This window comes from Triturus cristatus, chromosome 4_1, assembly GCF_964204655.1.
Source record: "Triturus cristatus chromosome 4_1, aTriCri1.1, whole genome shotgun sequence".
NCBI classification, from domain to species: domain Eukaryota; kingdom Metazoa; phylum Chordata; class Amphibia; order Caudata; family Salamandridae; genus Triturus; species Triturus cristatus.
In genome coordinates this window covers 280,084,196-280,104,005 of record NC_140585.1, presented here as the reverse complement: position 1 = coordinate 280,104,005, position 19,810 = coordinate 280,084,196, and the positions used below count along the sequence as shown (strand labels likewise).

The following is a 19,810-nucleotide window of genomic DNA, read 5'->3' as shown; positions in this document are numbered from 1 at the left end:
CCTTTCGCCCGAGCACGAGGCCAAAGACTGCCCAGCTTGTGCCTCTTTCCGCTCTAAGAAAACTATTCGGGATCGTCTAGCTCGAATCAGCATGGCTCGATCTTCACCATTGATACCGGACAATATCTTCCAAGAAGGCATCAATGTACCGGAGCAGGAGCAGATCAAAGAGGGCAACATTAGCGCCTCCGTCGAAGACATCACTCCAGGGCAGCGGGTCGTAAGTACTGACATCGACCCCCCTCCCCCACACCCATTCACAGAAACGCTTCGGTCACACCTTCACCATCGGGCCTAGGTGCACACCGGGACAAAACTTCCCAGGCCCCGCCTTCGGGCTCGGCAAAGAAGTTGATACATAAGCCTTCAGGCCACTTGGGATCGAGTCAGCCTACCATCGGTACCGAAACCCCATCCCTGGCACCAAAGAAGAAACCACTGTCTTCATCTGCACCGGCACCTGGTTCCACATCAGCGCCTTTGGCACCAAAATCCACTGGTACGGACGCCTCGGCTCCGAAAAAATTGTCTGAACCAACCAAACAACCGGTTCAAAGACCACTCACGCTCAATTTTCCAACCCCAAAAAAACATCGGAACCAAACAAGCAACCGGCTCCAAAGACTACTGGCGCTCAACCTTCGAATACGAAAAAAATCACCAGAACCAAAGAAACAACCGGTTCTGAAGACCCCAACAGAACCCAGGAAAACTCCAGATTCCAAGCCTAAGGAGCAAAAAACCACTCCAAAACTTGTGCCACACAAACAATCGTTTTTTCGGCCTGATCCAACCCAAAAAACTCTTGAAATAGACCCAAAGACAGGTCAACTTGTACTTTAGTCCTGCCAGGAAAATGGACAAACCTGTACCAGCTTCACGCCCAAAGGAGAGATACATTGCCACTTCTCCTTTGAGAATTCCTTCTCCACACCACATCTCTCCAATCCCATCTCCAGTACCCTTACAATCTCCTCCACCACACGATGATGACACCTCTGGGGTGGAAGGGGATAATGACCCTTTAGGGGAACCTAGTCACCCTAACACCCCAGAGGGCCCATGGGCCGATTATGGCACACCAGATGTTCCTAATGCACCACAAGATGATATCTGCCCATCTAGACCATCCCCTCCAGAGGACACTATAGGGTTCACTCATCTCATACACAGAGCTGCAGAATTTGCACACAGACCCTGCAGAAGAGGATTTCCTCATGGACACTTTTGCACCATCTCAAAGGTCCACTTCCATTCTCCCAATGTTAAAAGGGGTAATCAAACACGCTCCTGAAGTGTTTAAAGATCCTGTAAGGGCCAGATTCATTAACCCCAGGGTGGAAAAGAAGTAAAAGTCTGCCCCTGCTGACCCTGTTTATATTAAAGGGCAACTACCCTTGGATTCCTTAGTAGTAGCCAACGCCAGGAAAAGGGCTAACTCCCAAACCACAGGCGATGCTCCACCTCCTGATAAGGAGTCAAAACTGTTGGATGCATCTGGTAAAAGAACAGCGTCCCAAGCAGCCATCGTATAGAGCATTGCCAACACACAGGTTTTGCTGGCTATGTACGATAGGGCACCTTATGACGAGCTAGAGACCCTACTACAACACCCTCCAGATCAATATAAAACAAGAGCCAATGATCTCATCCAGGAAGGCAAACTCATAACTAATACCTCCATTCGTTGTGCTCTGGATGCTGCAGACACAGCATCCCGAGCTATTAATACCATTGTCCTTTTACGCAGACATGCGTGGCTACGCATTTTCGGGCTTCAAACCCGAAGTTCAAACTACCATATTAAACCAACCGTTTGACCAGGAACACTTATTTGGGCCTAGTGTAGATTCATCTTTGGAGAAGATAAAAAAAGATGCTGACACTGCCAAATCAATGGGAGCTTTGCAATCGCAAGCTCCCAGAAGTTCTTTTTGTCGCTCCTCTTATAGGGGCACCTCTAGTGGCTTTACCACTGACAACCCCTCCACTTCCTACATGAATCCCACCCAGATCTCATCTACCAGAAGCTATTACAGAGGAGTTTTCAGTGGCAATAACAACTAGGGTAGAGTAAAAACTACCAATACTCGCACTACCTCTGCCCCGAAACAATGAATTCCTTCCACTTCCCCCCAGACCACTCTACTCCGGTCGGGGGAAGATTGCTACAGTTCCTACCTGTCTGGAACCCCATTACCACGGACAGGTGGGTGAGACAAATTATCCAATCCGGTTATTGCCTAGAACTCACTTCAACCCCCCAAAACATACCACCCAAACCGCGTCCAATGTCAACAGAGCACTTAACGCTCTTACAACAAGAAGTGCTTTCCCTCCTACAAACGCATGCAATATTAACAGTTCCCCTGCATCACCAAAACACAGGGGTTTACTCCCTGTACTTTCTAATTCCAAAGAAGGACAGAACCCTGAGACCCATCTTGGACCTCAGACCATTAAACCTCTACATGCAATCAGACCACTTTCATATGATTACTCTTCAACAGGTCCTTCCTCTACTCAAACAAGGTGACTTCCTTGCCACCTTAGATCTCAAGGACGCCTACTTCCACATTCTCATTCACCCTGCTCACAGGAAATATCTCCGGTTTGTAGTAGACGGTCAGCATTACCAGTTAAAGGTTCTCTTATTCGGAGTCACCACAGCACCCACAGTCTTCACAAAACGTCTGGCAGTGGTAGTAGCCCACTTAAGAAGACAACAAATTCATGTCTTCCCATATTTGGACGACTGGCTCATAAAAGCCAAGTCGCATACCCAGTGTGTAAATCACACACACACCACAATCCAACTACTTCACGACTTAGGGTTTACCATAAAACTCACAAAGTCTCACCTCCAACCGTCCCACATCTAACAACGTTTGGTGCCACAATATACACCTCAAAAGGCCTTGCATATGTGAGAAAGTGCCCTCTTTCTTGCATGGTATGCCCCCACTTTTTGCTCAATTGCTGATGTACTTTGACTGAGTGTGCCCTGGGCTCCTGCCAATCAGGTACCCAGGGCATGTGTTTCTTCCCTAAAACTGCATTGAAACCTAAACCCAATTGGCATCTCTGGCCACATGTCAGCCCCTGCTAAATGGTACCATAGGTACCCAGGGCACTGTGACCAGAGAAGGCCCCTAAGGACTGCAGCACTTATTGTGGCACCCTTAGAGTCCCTGTACCCTGACACACACACACACACTGCCTTTGCAGACTGAGTGTCTGGGTGCAGAACAAAACAAAGAGACGACATGGCACACATCCCTGTGTGCTATGCCCACAAACCACTGCCCTGGCATACATCAGTCACCCCTCTAGCTGGGTGCCCTATGCCATTGATGAGGGTACAGGTGCATGAGCCCTGTACCCCTACAGTGCCCAGGTCCATTCCTGGGCCCTGTAAGTGCAGTGCTGCCATTAAGAGTATATGGTGCTGGGAGGTTGTCATTACGAACTCCACTGCACCATAATGGCTGCACTGAAGACTGGAAAGTTTGGTATCAAACTTCTCAGCACATTAAACCCACGCTGATTCCAGTGTGGGATTTAATGTAAAATGCACGACAGAGGGCATCTTCGAGATGACCCCTGAAACTCGTCCAACTCCCAGTGATCTGACTGAGTGGCTGCACAGGCTGCCACCACCAGACATGTTTCTGGACCCCTGGGTCGAGAGCTTGCTGCTCTCGGGGGCCTGAAACAATGCACATCCTGGGACGAGATGCCAAGCCTCTTCCCCCAGGATGGGCAGGGTTCACGAAGGAGAAGCTTCAAAGGCATGCCACCTTTGTGATCATCTCCAGACCACTTGCTGTACTCAGCAACTGGTCCCCACTGGTTCTACCCCCCCACTTTGGGCGGGAGACCCGGCGGGAAAAACAAAGTGAGGAAGGGAGGTGTGCCCACCTCTACCAACTCCACCCCTAAGGTGGGGGCGGCGAGGTGAAGCACAACCTCGAGTCCCCGCCATCTTGAAGATGGGGGGACCCAGCCAACCAGGGACAGGCTCCTAACCCCCTCCCACAGGAGAGTGGCAGGATAGGGGGTGTACCCACCCCAGGGAAGGGACCCATTGGTCCCTGCCCTTTACCTACCTGTAACGCCCCTAAACTTAGTATTTAGGGGCACCCTGAACCTTCTTTCCTCACATCCAGCAACCACAAGAAAAGAAGAAGGAAGAGAAGCAGTGTAGAGCTAACTGACTTGGCTCCAGCCCTACAGGCCTGTCTACCCTCGAACATGCTCCTGCAAAATCCCGGCGTGTTCTGCGGCCAGCAACCTCAATAACCCCGGAGGACCTGCCTGCATTCACTCTCCAAGCTGTTTGTCCTGTGAACACCGGATGTGTTTGAACTGCAGCTTCTGGTGCCAGCCAGAAACCGCGAATCCAGCACACTCTGCACCCGCTGAGCCCGGCCTGTGTTTGAGTGAACAAACACCACGAGGAAGTCACCCCGGCGATTCTGACCCGAGATCCGGCGACCCCTGACCTGCCTCAAGCATCCAGATGATGCCTGCAGCCTTAGTCCAGGAGATCCCCCCTACCGCGACCACAGCGGGTAAGAAAATCCGACGTCTAAAGGCACCCCTGCACCCGACGCCCCACGTCCTTGTGTGCCCAACCCAGTGGTGCCTGACCGTCCCCCTACATCCCAACTTACCCCTCGAAGTGGTGGTCACTCCTGGAAGATCTTCATCCCTGAGCCGGCAGTGTTTCTTTGTCCTGGAGAATATCCATTGAATTCAACAGGGTACCTGACCTCAAACCTGCACCCGGCTGCCCTAGCACCGCTGAGGGTGTCCCTTTGGTGCTAATTTGGTCCCCCAACATGCCCTGAGCTTAACCCTAGGAGCTTTGCTCCCACAACCCTGTGGCCTGCTTGCCAGCAGCCGCCAACCGGAGGCCCCCTATCCCCATAGGATAACATTGGGCCTCAACACTCTGCACCCGGCCTCCTGAGTACCGCTGAAGGTGCAACAGCAGTGCATCACTGACCCTGGGAGACCCCTGAGTCTAACTCCAGAACCCTAACTCAAAAGACCGATTACATACCTTGAAACCGATAACTCATTTTTCCTCATAGGATAACATTGACATTTTTTCTCTCAAAAAGTTTCTAAGTGTCGACTTTTGAAAACTGCAAATATTCCTTAAAAATTAGCCGATTAACCAAAATGCATTTTCTCAACTATTTTCAGGAAATGTGCCAGTGCTGAATCCAGGATCCAGCACTGAGTAAGAAAAAGTAACGATAACCTAACTTACCTGCTAAGTGAACTTCCTCCCGTAGGATAACATTGGTGATTCTATGTGAAAACGTTTTAAGTGTCAACTTTTGAAATACTATAATATTCCTTAAAAAGCATACCTTTAACCAAAACGCATTTACTCACCTGTTTGCAGGAAATGTCCCAGGGCTGAATTTAGGATCCAGTCCTGTGGTTAGAAAAGTAATCTGAAAAGTAATTAACTGCATTTTACTTAAAAAGCCAATTCAATTGAATGTACTATACCTGCAATGTGTTGCAATCTGCTTTCTTAAACCTGTAATCAAAACCAGTACCAGTTATACTGCAATTCTGAACTGTGTTCAAACAAATCAATTACTACTGCAAAGTATTTATATGCTTACCTGTACCAGGCTTGCTTGGTTCTAGAAATAAAACAATATATTTTTTTATACAAAACAATTGGCCTAGAGTTCAGTTCTTGAGTGTGTGAGACCAATTGCTGACTGAGTGTATACATCAAATGCTATACACTGTCCTCTGATACTGCCTTACTGCTCGACCAAGCTACCACTTTAGAGAGCTTGATTCTATCTTACTTTAACCTCTGCCAAACCTCTGAAGACTCTTGGATTCTATACACACTGTACCTCACTTTGGTGCAATATATATAGAGCCAGTTTCTTACAGCATATCCCAGTCCAGCAAGGATAGCTAGCATGCAATCCCTTATACGAAAATTCCAGCCACAACACTCACTTCCAGCTTGAGTGTTCATGCAACTAATAGGGATGATGGCCTCTTGTATATTCATAGTACTTCATGCAAGACTCCAGATGCACCCCTTACAGGAATGCTTAGCGCGTCAGTGGAACCAAGCTCAAGGTCAGCTAACAGATCTGGTGTTGGCAGACGGCCGCACACATCGCTCTCTGCAGTGGTGGAACACCCAAAACCTTTCCAAAGGGCGACCGTTCCGTGAGCCGGTTCCTCAGATTGTGCTAACAGACGCATCGCTCACCAGCTGGTGAGCTCATCTACTTCATCACACCATACAGGGCACGTGGACACCTCAGCAAAAGCTACTCCACATCAACCATTTGGAGTTACTAGCAATCTTTCGGACATTGAAATCATTCTAGAAACAGATATCGGGCAAAGCTGTCTTAGTCCGCATGGACAATATGACGGCAATGTACTATTTACAAAAACAGGGGGGGGGACGCACTCTCTGCAGCTCTCTCAACTAGCACAGAGCATATGGAGATGGGCTATACCACAGAATATATTTCTCCTAGCCCAACATGTCCCAGGAGTCCAAAACACCGTTGCCGATCTGTTAAGTCGTCAAACACAACAGATCCACGAGTGGGAACTTCATCCGCAAGTTCTTCAGCCATTCTTTCAAATGTGGGGGCAACCACAGCTAGACCTCTTCGCCACCCACTAAAACACCAAATGCCCAAACTTCGCCGTCAGATCTCCACACCCATTGTCCAAAGGCAATGCGATATGGATGAACTGATCAGGCAATTTTGGGTACGCTTTTCCGCCTCTCCAACTCATTCCACTGGTGGTGCGCAAACTACAGCAACATTCACTAACTCTCATTCTAGTTGCTCCAACTTGGGTCAGACAACCATGGTACACCACATTGCTGGAACTGTCCGTAGTTCAGCACCAAAAATTACACCTCTCACCACGCCTCTTAACCCAGAACCGTGGAGAGATCAGACACCCGGACCCAGCTCAGCTCAACCTTGCGATCTGGCTCCTGAGGTCTTAGAATTCGGTTACCTTAACCTTCCTCCTGACTGTATGAACGTCATTAAAGAAGCTAGACGTCCCACCACTAGAGCCTGCTATGCAGCCAAGTGGAAACGTTTTGTGATATATTGCCATAACAATAACATCAATCCCCTAGACGTGTCTATCCAAAACATCATAGGTTACTTACTAAACCGCCAAAGATGCAACTTAGCCTGAACGTCTATTAGGCTACATCTTGCTGCCATAGCAGCATATCTACAAAATAGACACGTCTAGGTGGGCTATTCCTCAAAACATATTCCTTTTAGCCCAACATCTTCCAGGAATTCACAATCACATGGCAGATCTGTTCAGTCATCCGACACAACAGATTCACGAGTGGGAACTTCATGCTCAAGTTCTTCAAGCGTTTTTCCAAATGTGGGGGCAGCCAGAGATAGATCTCTTCGCCACACACTACAACACAAAATGCCCAAGCTTCGCCGCCAGATATCCACACCCATTGTAATGCGATATCAATCAGTCAATCTGAACATATGTAAAGCGCACTACTCACCCGTGAGGGTCTCACGATATGGATGAATTGGTCAGGCAGATTTGCGTACGCTTTTCCGCCTCCCACTCATTCCATTAGTGGTGCGCAAGCTCCAACAACAGTCACTAACACTGATCCTAGTTGCTCCAACATGGGCCAGACAACCATGGTACACAACATTGCTGGAACTATCAGTACTCCCGCGCCAAAAACTACACCTCTCCCCACAGCTCTTAACACAGAACCATGGAGAGATCAGACATCCAGATCCAGCACAGCTCAACCAGGTGATCTGGCTCCTGAAGTCCTAGAATTTGGTTACCTCAATCTTCCACCTGATTGTATGAACGTTATCAAAGAAGCCAGGCGACCCACCACTAGAGCCTGCTATGCAGCCAAGTGGAAAAGATTTGTTATATACTGTAACAACAACACCATCAATCCTCTGGATGTGTCCATTCAACACATCATATGTTATCTGCTGCATCTTCAAAGATGTAATCTAGCAAACATATCGATTAGATTACATCACGCGACCATAGCAGCTTACCTACAAAACAAACAACATCTGTCATTGTTCAGGGTACCTGCCATTAAAGCATTTATGGAGTGCCTAAAAAGAATAATTCCTCCCAGGGTACCGCCCTCGCCAGTGTGGAATCTAAACATCGTCCTCACAAGACTAATGGGACACTCATTCGAGCCTCTGCATAAATGCGAGCTACAATTTCTCGTCGCTTTCCTTGTGGCCATTACATCTCTTAGAAGTGTCAGTGAGCTACAGGCACTAACTATTCAAGAACCATTTTTACAACTCCATCATAAGTGGTTCTCAGAACAAATCCCAAATTCCTTCCTAAAGTTATCTCTCCCTTCCATCTCAACCAATCTGTTGAGTTGCCAGTGTTCTTCTCGCAAGCACAAACGGTAGCAGAAAGAGCTCTTCATACACTATATGTAAAAAGAGCACTCCTTTACTATATTGACAGAACAAAACCTTTTCGCAAAACGGAACAACTTTTTGTATCCTTCTCACCTCCACATAAAGGCAATCCCATATCAAAGTCTGGGATTGCAAGGTGGATTGCCAAATGTATACAAATTTGCTATCACAGGGCAAAATGTACACTATCTATTCCCCCTAAAGCCCACTCTACCCGCAAAATAGGGACTTCAATGGCATTTTTAGGGAACATTCCCTTAGATATCTGCAAAGCGGCTACATGGTCTACACCGCAGACATTCACAAAACACTATTGTGTAGATGTGCAGGCAAAACAACAAGCTAGTGTGGCCAGGCTGTACTCAAAACACTATTTCAAACTATTGCAATCGATACGGATGGTCTTCGCTAAGGAGGCGTACTGCTATGCAACAACAAAGTGCAAACATCCGGGCCCAAAACCAGATGGCGATCTTTGCACAGTGTGTGGATCTGCAGCTCTACATGCCAAGAACAGATGCATACTGGTAAGTAGCATTTTCCTTCTGACGTATTACTTGTGAAGGATTCACATCCTTAGCAACGAAATACCCAATGTATTGCACACGCTTTCAGCAGAGACCATCTTTACCTCCAGAAAAGAGGTCCAAGCGCTCCTCCGGAAAGACGCAATAGAGACAGTCCTTCCACATTAACAGAGAATGTGAGTTTATTCCCTGTACTTCCTTGTTCCCAAAAAGGATGACTCGTTCAAGCCCATCTTCCTTAGGCTTAAGGCCTCTCAGAAAATACATCCTGACTCTGCATGACGTTATACCTCTGCTCTGACAAGGCGATTATATGACGATGGTCGTCCTCGAACAATTACTTTACATATTCATGCATTCTGCACACCGCCTGTACTTTTGTTTTATGGTAAGTGGACATCACTACCAATTCAGAGTAATGCCCTTAGGTGCCACTGTGGGCCCAAGTGTGTTCACAAAGTGCCTAACATTGGTGGTGGCCCACCCGCAAAGGGAGGGTACTCGCATCTTTCCCTGCCTCAACAATTGGCTGAACAAGAGCAGTGGCAGGCGTTAAAAGATCTAAGGAAGTTATCGGGCCAGTGCACCTATTTGGGTAAAACATGCCTTTTCTGTATCTTCTGAGTTACTATGTGCTCCACCATGGTCCCCAAATGGGAGCCCTAGGTTTTTAAATACTTGTGATAAAGTATATTACACAGATACGGACGTCAGGGAAGAGAATTAGGTTGGTGTTCTGTGAGCACTGAAGGAAAGCATGACTTCCTGGCGCTCTATGTAATTAACTATTATGGCCAAGATGGTCTTCTCTAAAATAATGATCCTGCCGCAAGTGTTACACTGTTTTACCAATCTTTCAGTCTGGATAGCTCAGAGTTGGTTTAAGGCACTAAACACCCTACTTAATGAATTGTTGTTAGGATGGACATCCCTACTGCCATGTTCTACCTACAGAAACACTGTTGGGCGCACTTCCTCCCAGCTCTAATCTTTAGCACAGGGGATTTTACTTTGAGCAATCTGCACTGATAAACAGCTTTTAATGGAACACCTTCCGGAGGTGGACATAGTCTTTGCGGACCTGCTCAGTAGGATGCTTTAACAAGTGCACCAGTGAGAACTCCACCTCCAAGTCCTGCAAAGGTACTTTGTGCGCTGGACACCCACAAATAGACTTGTGTGCTACCCCAGAAAATGCAAAATGCCCAAAACTTGCCTCCAGAGGAAAATTGGACAAGAATCTCACAATCATCCTGACTCCCATCTTGGCCAGACAACCATGATATTCCATGCTTCTAGAGATGTCCGTCAACCCTCTTGGGATGTTACTCCTTAGGCCCGATCCAAAATAGTGGTAGCTCAGCTTAGAGATCTGCACCTGAGATCTTTGAATTTGCCTATTTCAACCTTCTGCAGATGTGTATGCAATAAACGCACTGGCCAACCACATAGGCCTGTTACTCCACTAAGTAGAAACTATTTGTCCACTACTGTAGTGCGAAAACACCTGGAACCCTAAACACTTAGTGTCCTGTACATCATCTGCCATCTTCTACATCTGCGGGAGTCGGGTCTTACCAACACATCAATATGCCTACACTTTTCTGCTACGGCCTATATACAACATCGGGAAAATATGGCTCTCTTCAGGATTCCAGTAGTCAAAGCTTTCATGGGGGGGGCGGGGGTCTTAAGCGGGATATACCTCCTAGAATACCCCTGCAAAAAATTGTTAACCCAATCCTCTGAACCCTCATGGGGCCATCCTTTGCACCTTCACATTCATGACTCCCTCTAGTTCCTTTCCTGGAAGGTAGCTCTCCTTGTGGCCATTACTTCCCTCAGACGTATGGGCGAAATGCAGGCGCTCACTAGCTAGGTTCATAAAGACAGGATTGTTCTCAGAACCAGTCTCAAATTTTTCCCCAATGTGGATTTTGTTTCCCCATTTCAAACTGTAAAGCTCCAATTCTTCTTTTTGCCGGCTTACTCGGTAGTAAAATGAGCCTCACACCCGCTCAACGTCTAAAAAGCACTTAGTCTAATCAGCCTTTTGTCACCATTGCAAAGGCTCACAGAGGCCACCTATCTCTAAAGCCCCATAGCCTGGTGGATAGTGAGGTGCAGCCAAACCAGCTACCACAAAGCAAAGAAAGTCCTAACTGCCCCACCCAGGGCACACTTGACCCATAAAAAAGGGACAACCATGGCCTCTTAGACAACATATACTGCTAGCTGATCTCTGCAAAGCAGCCACTTTATCCACCCCACACATGTTTACCAAATGCTATTGTGTGGACATATTGGCCTGTCAGCAGTCTATGGTTGGTCAGTCTTAAGGACTTTATTTCTAACATTTTCATCAACCACACACTAGCCATTGCTGAGTGAGGGTACTGCTTTTCAGTCTATGCAAAGCATATGTATCTACAGGCATACATTCTACTAATGGAAAACCGAGAACCCCACAGATCCCTCATAAGTACTATGCTACACCCACTCGGACCACTTCCAGAGCAAGATTGCCACCATCTTCAACAAATTCAACGCCCAACCCACCACTCTCTGCCTCTAACTTCAACCAACCAATGAGCACCAGCCAAACAATCACCACCGGATCTCCGCTCACCACAGCCATCATGTCGTCCATCCACTCGAGGTTGCCCACTGACCCTTGCCCCCACCATTTTTTCAACCTCGGAACCAACCCAATCAGCACTGAACTCACCAGCATCCTCAATACATCCACGCAGCAACATTCCCAGACAGATGGAAACATACAGAAGTTCGACCTCTCCTAAAAGATCCCGCTGCCAACCCAAGCGACCTAAAAAAATTACAGCCCACTCTCCCTGCTTCCCTACCCAGCCAAAGTACTCGAGAAAGCCATCAACCAACAGCTCACCAAATACCTGGAACAGAACCTCCTACTCGACGCCCGACAATCGGGATTCAGAGTCAACCACAGCACTGAGACTGCACTGATTGCTGCCACAGACGACATCAGAATGCTCCTCGATTACAGGGAAACTGTGGCGTTTATCCTCCTTGACCTCTCTGCTAAGTTCGATACTGTCTCCCCCCACACCCTAATTGACAGACTCTACAACATCGGCATACAGCAAAGCGCCCGTGAGTGGATCGCATCTTTGTTCACAGATGCACACCGATCGTCCAACTGCCCTTCTTCACCACTGCACCCAAGCACATCATATGCAGCATACCCCAAGGATCATAACTCAGCCCCACCATGTTCAACATCTACATGACCCTCTCTCTCGCAGACGTCTGATCCCACAGACTCAAAACTAACTTCTACGCAAACGACATTCCACTTATCCTCTTGCTCATTGAGGACCCCACCAAAGCCAAAACCACCTTCCGCAATGCCATGACCAACGTAGCCCTTTAGATGAGAGACAACTGCCTCAAACTCAACTCTGACAAAACAGAAGTATTGATCTTCAGGAAGAACACCTCCATATGGGTCCACAGCTAATGGCCAGCGGAACTCTGACCTACACCGACAGACCATGCACACATCCTGGGCATCATCCTCAACATCCAACTGATCATAAAACATGTCAATGTAGTCGCTTCCCCCTGATTCCACACTCTTCGCATGCTCCTGAAAATTTTCAGATGGATCCCAATCCACACCAGAAAGACAATCATGCAGGCCTTAGTTGCCAGCTGTCTTGACTACAGCAATGCCCTCTATGCCGGTGTTTCCACCCAGCACCTCAGAAAAATCTAGACCATATAGAGCATCACAGCCAGACTCATCCTGAATCTCCACATCACGCCACCCACCCCAGACACCGCCTCTGGTTCCCCACTCACAAGAGGTGCCAATTCAAGATCCTCACACACGCATAAAAACCCCTACACGATCAAGGACCGTCTCATCATCCATCAACTGAACTTCCACCTGCCCGCAAGACACCTGCACTCTTCCTCACTCGCCCTCACACACCACCTCGCATCCGCCGCAGCAGCATCAGGGGCGGCTCCTTCTCCCACATCGCTGCCAAGTCCTAGAACGACCTGCCTCTCCACCTCAGAACGGCACCCTCCCTGGCGGACTTCAGAAAGAAACTCAAGACCTGGCTTTTTTTTCACAACAAATTTTATTGGGGTTTTATTCTAAACATTCAGAACAATATGGCCCACCGATATACATAAGGCAGCAGAAACCCATTGTCAATACTCAGTGATACAGTTATAAAAACATCAATCAATCAATCCTATCACCCCATCCATGATTCATATGCCAATCATTAACACATTGTGTATAACAGCCCTGACCGAGATCCTGAGGGCCTCACGGTATAACATTTATATTGTTGTATGTCTGCGTCAAGGAGGGAGTCCACAGTGAGGACCAGAGCCAAATCCAGACCCCGTAGTCAGCCCACTGCTGCCAAATCTTAGTGTGTTTATGTGGGCACCCTCATACCCCAGATACAGCGATTTCCATCCCCATACAATGATCTTTCTTCCAAGTACCCATTGTGGGTGCTTTGCATCTTTACACAACTTTGCAATATCTCTCTTTGCCAGGGTTAGGCCTAGAAATCGCAGATGCCTTTTATACCTGTTTCCCCCTATCCCCTTGTTACTGTGGAGTAGGATCAACTTTGGGTTGAACAGGGCCTTCCATGACAAGACCTCTTCCAGGCACTACACCACACCCCGCCAGAAGCCCGTTGGGGCATGCAATACCACACCGTATGCAAAAAGGTGCCCTCAATCACGCCACAGCGAAGGCATACGGCTGAGGCAATAGCACTCATACGCCACAAGCGATGTCTAGCAAAGCAAGACTTGGCTTTTTCACTGTGACACGGCACCCCTAGCACCCAGAGACCCCTAGGGGTGACAGTGCTGCGCTATACAAATGCTGATTGATCGATTGATTGGAAAGGTTACTTACCCTGTAAGTATCGGTTTGTAGCATGTACTGTGATGGTCTTCAGTGGCAATAACCTAAGTAAGATGTTTTTGTGTTGCTTAAATGTTAACTGTTCCTCTCTATCACAGAGATGTACTTTTGACTTGATGTCTGTTTCTGCTGTATTCATATTAATTTTTTAAATTTTTGTTACTCTACCATTTTTAGACATGGTTCAAAGAAACCTTTGTTACAAAACTGAACGAGAGGTTTGCAGGAGACCTAAATTTGTTTCTCAAGAGGAAGTAGAAAAAATTAAAACTAAGTAAGTCTTCCCTTCTTTGCTTTTGGAGAATAAAATCTAGAATACAAACAATGTATATCGAATGTATATTGAAAAGTATTATGACGTTAATAATCTAATAGAACATTTCACAACCTAGTGGGATGAAACCGCTTTTTACAATGTTGATGATACTTAGTTTGTAGGGCATTTAGTTAATGGTTAACCTAATCCTCCATTCCGTTCAAATGTTGTTGACTAGCAAAACCAATATTATTTTTTATGGCAGTCAAGTGGAATTGCAAAACCTTTTTAACTTTTTAACCCCTTCGCTGCCAGGCCTTTTCCCCTCCTGTGCCATGCCCTTTTTTGGCTATTTGGGGTAGTGCGCGCTGAGGCCCCTGTAACTTTATGACCACATAAGGTATCCACGCCAAATTTGCGTCCTTTTCTTCCAACATCATGGGGATTCTGAAGGTACTCAGGGTTTGTGGATTCCCCTGGAGGGGTCACAGAAATGAGCCAAAATACAGCAAAATTTGTTTTTGTTTTTAAAAATGGGAAAAACGGGCTGCAAATGAAAGCTTCTGAGTTTTTCCCTGCTAGTGTTATCAAAAAAGGGTTTGTGGGGCTGATATCACCATTTTCCCAGCTTTTGGGGGATACCAGACTTTTGTCAGAAACCCAAAATATTTTACACAGTTTTGGCATTTTTCTGGGACATAGCCTATTTTTGCTATTCTTTGTGCTTTCGACCTCCTTCCAGTTAATGGTAGAAATGGGTACAAAAGCAATAATGGAAAGCTATACATTTTAGAGAAGTAGACAAAATTCTGAATTCAGCAAGGGGTCATTTGTGTAGATCCATCAAGGTTTTTTTATAGAAACTAACAGTTAAATATAGGATAAATTGAAAATTTGTTGAATGAAAAAGACTTGTGTCAACGTTTTCACCTGTAACTTCTTCTAATTATGACAGCTCTTTGAAAGCAATATACCGTTACATCCGCTGGACATTACTGGTTGTGGGGATATATAGGACTTGTAGGATCACCAACAACCCGACGAACCCAGATCCAAAAACTGAGCAGCAACTTGCAATGGTTTTTTATTATGTACTGGGTATATAGTAATTATTCTGTAAAAATGTGTACATGGAAAAATCGGTATGAAAGACACCTATGTATTTCTGAAATGGGAACAAAATATAGAGTTTAGAAACAGTAGATATTTGCACATTTCCGAAATTGGGAATACTCATACTAGCATGAGAATTATCAGTCATTTTTTAGAATGACTTCTTTTTTACACAATGTCTTTCATTTGGAAGGCAGAAATGCATCGAAAGTCAATAGGTAATAACAGTTCCTTTACAAATCTGAATTACCCTAAGTCTCCCGATAAAAATGGTACCTCACTTAGAGGGGTAGGCATAGTGCCCACGAGAGGAAATGGCTCAAAACCCAACATGAACACACCACATTTTCACAAAACAAAATTATTATTTTTTAGCAAAGTGCCTAGCTGTAGTTTTTTAACCCTAGCTCTGCCGGCACCTAGGGAAACCTAGCAAACCTATACATTTTTGAAAACTAGACACCCTGGGGAATCTAAGATGGGGTGACTTGACTGCCTCCCACCAGGTTCTGTTCCCCACATTTATCTGGTGGAAAGTTATGGAATCTGCATGGATCCACAAATTTCCACCCACCCCGCGTTCCCCAAAGTCTTCCCAGAAAAATGGTACCTCACTTGAGTGGGTCAGCCTAGTGCCCGCGACAGGAAACGGCGCAAAAAGTAACATGGACACACCTCAATTTCGCAGCGAAAAATGACCCTTTTTTGGCAAAGTGCCTAGCTGTAGTTTTTGAACCATAGCGCTGCCGGCACCTAGGGAAACCAAGCAAATCTATACATTTTTGATAACTAGACACCCAGGGGAATCCAGGATGGGGTGACTTGACTGCCTCCCACCAGGTTATGTTACCCAGAATCCCTTGCAAACCTCAAAATTGCCAAAACAAAACACATTTTCCCCATATTTCTGTGGTGAAAAGTTCTGGAATCAACTTGGATCCCCAAATTTCCACCCACCCAGTGTTCCCCAAAGTCTTCCGAGAAAAATGGTACCTCACTTGTGTGGGTCGGCCTAGTGCCCGCGACAGGAAACGGCGCAAAATGCAACGTGGACACACCTCAATTTCGCTGTGAAAAATGACCCTTTTTTGGCAGAGTGCCTAGCTGTAGTTTTTGAACCATAGCTCTGCCGGCACCTAGGGAAACCTAGCAAACCTATACATTTTTGAAATCTAGACACCCAGGGGAATCCAGGATGGGGTTACTTGACTGCCTCCCACCAGGTTCTGTTACCCAGAATCCCTTGCAAACCTAAAACATTGCCCAAAAAATCACATTTTCCCTACATTTCTCTGGTGGAAAGTTCTGGTATCTGCGTGGATCCACAAATTTCCACCCACCCTGTTTTCCCCAAAGTCTTCCGAGAAAAATGGTACCTCACTTGTGTGGGTCAGCCTAGTGCCCGCGACAGGAAACGGCGCAAAACGTAACGTGGACACACCTCAATTTTGTAGCGAAAAATGACCCTTTTTTGGCAAAGTGCCTAGCTGTAGTTTTTGAACCATAGCTCTGCCGGCACCTAGGGAAACCTAGCAAACCTATACATTTTTGAAATCTAGACACCCAGGGGAATCCAGGATGGGGTTACTTGACTGCCTCCCACCAGGTTCTGTTACCCAGAATCCCTTGCAAACCTAAAAAATTGCCCAAAAAATCACATTTTCCCTACATTTCTCTGGTGGAAAGTTCTGGAATCTGCGTGGATCCACAAATTTCCACCCACCCTGTTTTCCCCAAAGTCTTCCGAGAAAAATGGTACCTCACTTGTGTGGGTCAGCCTAGTGCCCGCGACAGGAAACGGCGCAAAACGTAACGTGGACACACCTCAATTTTGTAGCGAAAAATGACCCTTTTTTGGCAAAGTGCCTAGCTGTAGTTTTTGAACCATAGCTCTGCCGGCACCTAGGGAAACCTAGCAAACCTATACATTTCTGAAAACTAGACACCCGGGGGATTCCAGGGAGGTATGGCTTGCATGGATCCCCCAACGCTTCCTTACCCAGAATGCCCTGCAAACCTCAAATTAAGCTGAAAAAATCACCTTTTTCACACATTTTTGTGTGGGAAAGTTGTGGCATCACCAGGCTGGCGCAAATTTCCTACCGCCCAGCGTTCCCCCGGGTCTCCCAATAAAAACGGTGCCTCACTTGTGTGGGAGGCCCAAGTACTCGCGACAGGCAAGGGTCCAAAACGTAGTGCGCCTCAACAGGCAAGGGTCCTAAACGTAGTGCGCCTCACTACGTTTTGGACCCTTGCCCGTGGCGGGTCCTTAGGCCTCCCACACGAGTGAGGCACCAATTTTATCGGGAGACCTGGGGGAACGCTGGGTGGTAGGAAATTTTTAGTCAGCCCAGTGATGCCACAACTTTCCCACACAACAATGTGTGAAAAAGGTGATTTTTTCAGCTAAATTTGAGGTTTGCAGGGCATTCTGGGTAAGGAAACGTTGGGGGATCCACGCAAGCCATACCTCCTTGGAATCCCCCAGGTGTCTAGTTTTCAGAAATGTGTGGGTTTGGTAGGTTTCCCTAGGTGGCCGCTGAGCACCGGGCCAAAAACCCAAGTGACCCCCCCTGCAAAACCAGATCGTTTTGAGATAGGCAATTTTCATGTCACCTCACTACGTTGTGGGCCCTTGCCTGTCGCGGGTACTTGGGCCTCCCACACGAGTGAGGCACCGTTTTTATCGGGAGACCCGGGGGAATGCTGGGTGGTAGGAAATTTGTGTCAGCCCGGTGATGCCACAACTTTCCCACACAAAAATTTGTGAAAAAGGTGATTTTTACAGCTAAATTTGAGGTTTGTAGGGCATTCTGGGTAAGGAAACGTTGGAGGATCCATGGAAGCCATACCTCCCTGGAATCCCCCGGGTGTCTAGTTTTCAGAAATGTGTGGGTTTGGTAGGTTTACCTAGATAGCCGCCAAGCCCGGTGCCAAAAACTCATGGGACCCCCTTTGCAAAACCAGGTTGTTTTGTTATAGGTAATTTTGATGTCTCCTCAATTGGTTTTGGGCCCTTGCCTGACGCGGGCACTAGGCCTATCCACGCAAGTGAAGTACCATTTTTCTCGGAAGACTTTGGGGAACGCGGGGTGGGTGGAATTTTGTGGACTCACGCAGATTCCAGAACTTTCCACCACAGAAATGTGAGGAAAATGTGTTATTTTTGACACATTTTTAGGTTTGCAATGGATTCTGGGTAACAGAACCTGGTGAGAGCCAGTCAAGTCACCCCATCCTGGATTCCCCTCGGTGTCTAGTTTTAAAAAATGTACAGGTTTGCTAGGTTTGCCTAAGTGCCAACTGCGCTACTGCCCAAAATCCACAGGTATGCACATTGCTAAACAAAAGCCGGAGCCCAGTGGGCTTTCTGCCGCCCTGGGGGGGAATCGGGGAAGGGGGTTTCATCCCGATATGCCCCTAAAGGGGCAGAAAGACTGTGGCTATTTTTTGTGGGGGCATTGGTATGACCATTTTGGGCAGCCCCCCACGCCCACGCATAAAAATAGCTGCGTACTCGCTGGCGCCTAGTGGGCTTTCTGCCCCCCCAGGGGGCAGATCAGGGGCAGCTGCCGCCAACTACCCTCCCAGGGGGGTGGAAAGACTGGAGTTTCTCTGGGGATGGGGTGGGGGTATTTTCATGCCCATTTTGGGGAGCCCCTACCCCTACCCTAATAAAACAAAAAAATCCATGGTTTCTAGTGGGCTTTCTGCGCGCCCCAGGGGGGTCAGATTGGGGGCTACAGCTCTCATCTGCCTCCTGGGGGGCAGAAAGACTGTCATTTTTGTGGGAGGGGAGGGTGGGGGCATTGGCGTGCCCATTTCGGGTAGCCCACACCCTAAAAACAATTGGGCAAAAAAAATACCTGGTGGATAGTGGGCTTTCTGCCCCTCTGGGGGGGGCAGATTGGGGGCTACTGCCCCATCTGCCCCCCAGGGGGGGGGGGCAGAACGGCTGTAATGGTGGCGGGGGCATTGGCGTGCCCGTTTCGGGCAGCCCTCACCCTAAAAAAAATCTAAAAATAAATCCCTGGTGTTTAGTGGGCTTTCTGCCCTACCGAAGGGGCAGATTAGGGGCCAATGTCCCATCTGCCCCACGGGGGGCAGAAAGACTGTAATAATTGGGGGGGGGGGCATGGGCCTGCCCGTTTTGGGCAGCCCCCACCCCTATTTTTATTTATTTTTTAAATTCCCTCGTGTCTAGTGGGCTTTTTGCCCCCCCAGGGGGGAAATTGGGGGCCAATGCCCCCATATGCCCCCCAGGGGGGGCAAAAAGACTAAATGGTGCCAATGTCAGTTGGGGGGAGCAAAGGCCCTTGCCCAAGGGGCCGCTCCCCCCTCCCTGGTGTCTAGTGAGTGGATCCCTGCTTGGGGATCGCCCTCCTGTGGCGATCCCCAAGCAGGGATACCTCTCCCGTCTTTCTACGTGCTCAGGGGGCTGAGCTAGCCCCCTGAGCACGTAGAAAGTGAAACTGAA

At 47.5% G+C, this 19,810-nt stretch overlaps 1 protein-coding gene across 1 annotated transcript in view; it reads left to right on the top strand.

Moving 5' to 3' along the window:
- LOC146854269 (protein mono-ADP-ribosyltransferase PARP12-like) overlaps nt 1-19,810 on the top strand; it is a 490,642-nt gene that overhangs the window by 294,892 nt on the left and 175,940 nt on the right. Inside the window, exon 8 of the mRNA XM_085652052.1 lies at nt 14,142-14,238. Within this exon, the coding sequence (XP_085508178.1) occupies nt 14,142-14,238 (97 nt within the window). The remainder of the gene's footprint in view (nt 1-14,141; nt 14,239-19,810) is intronic.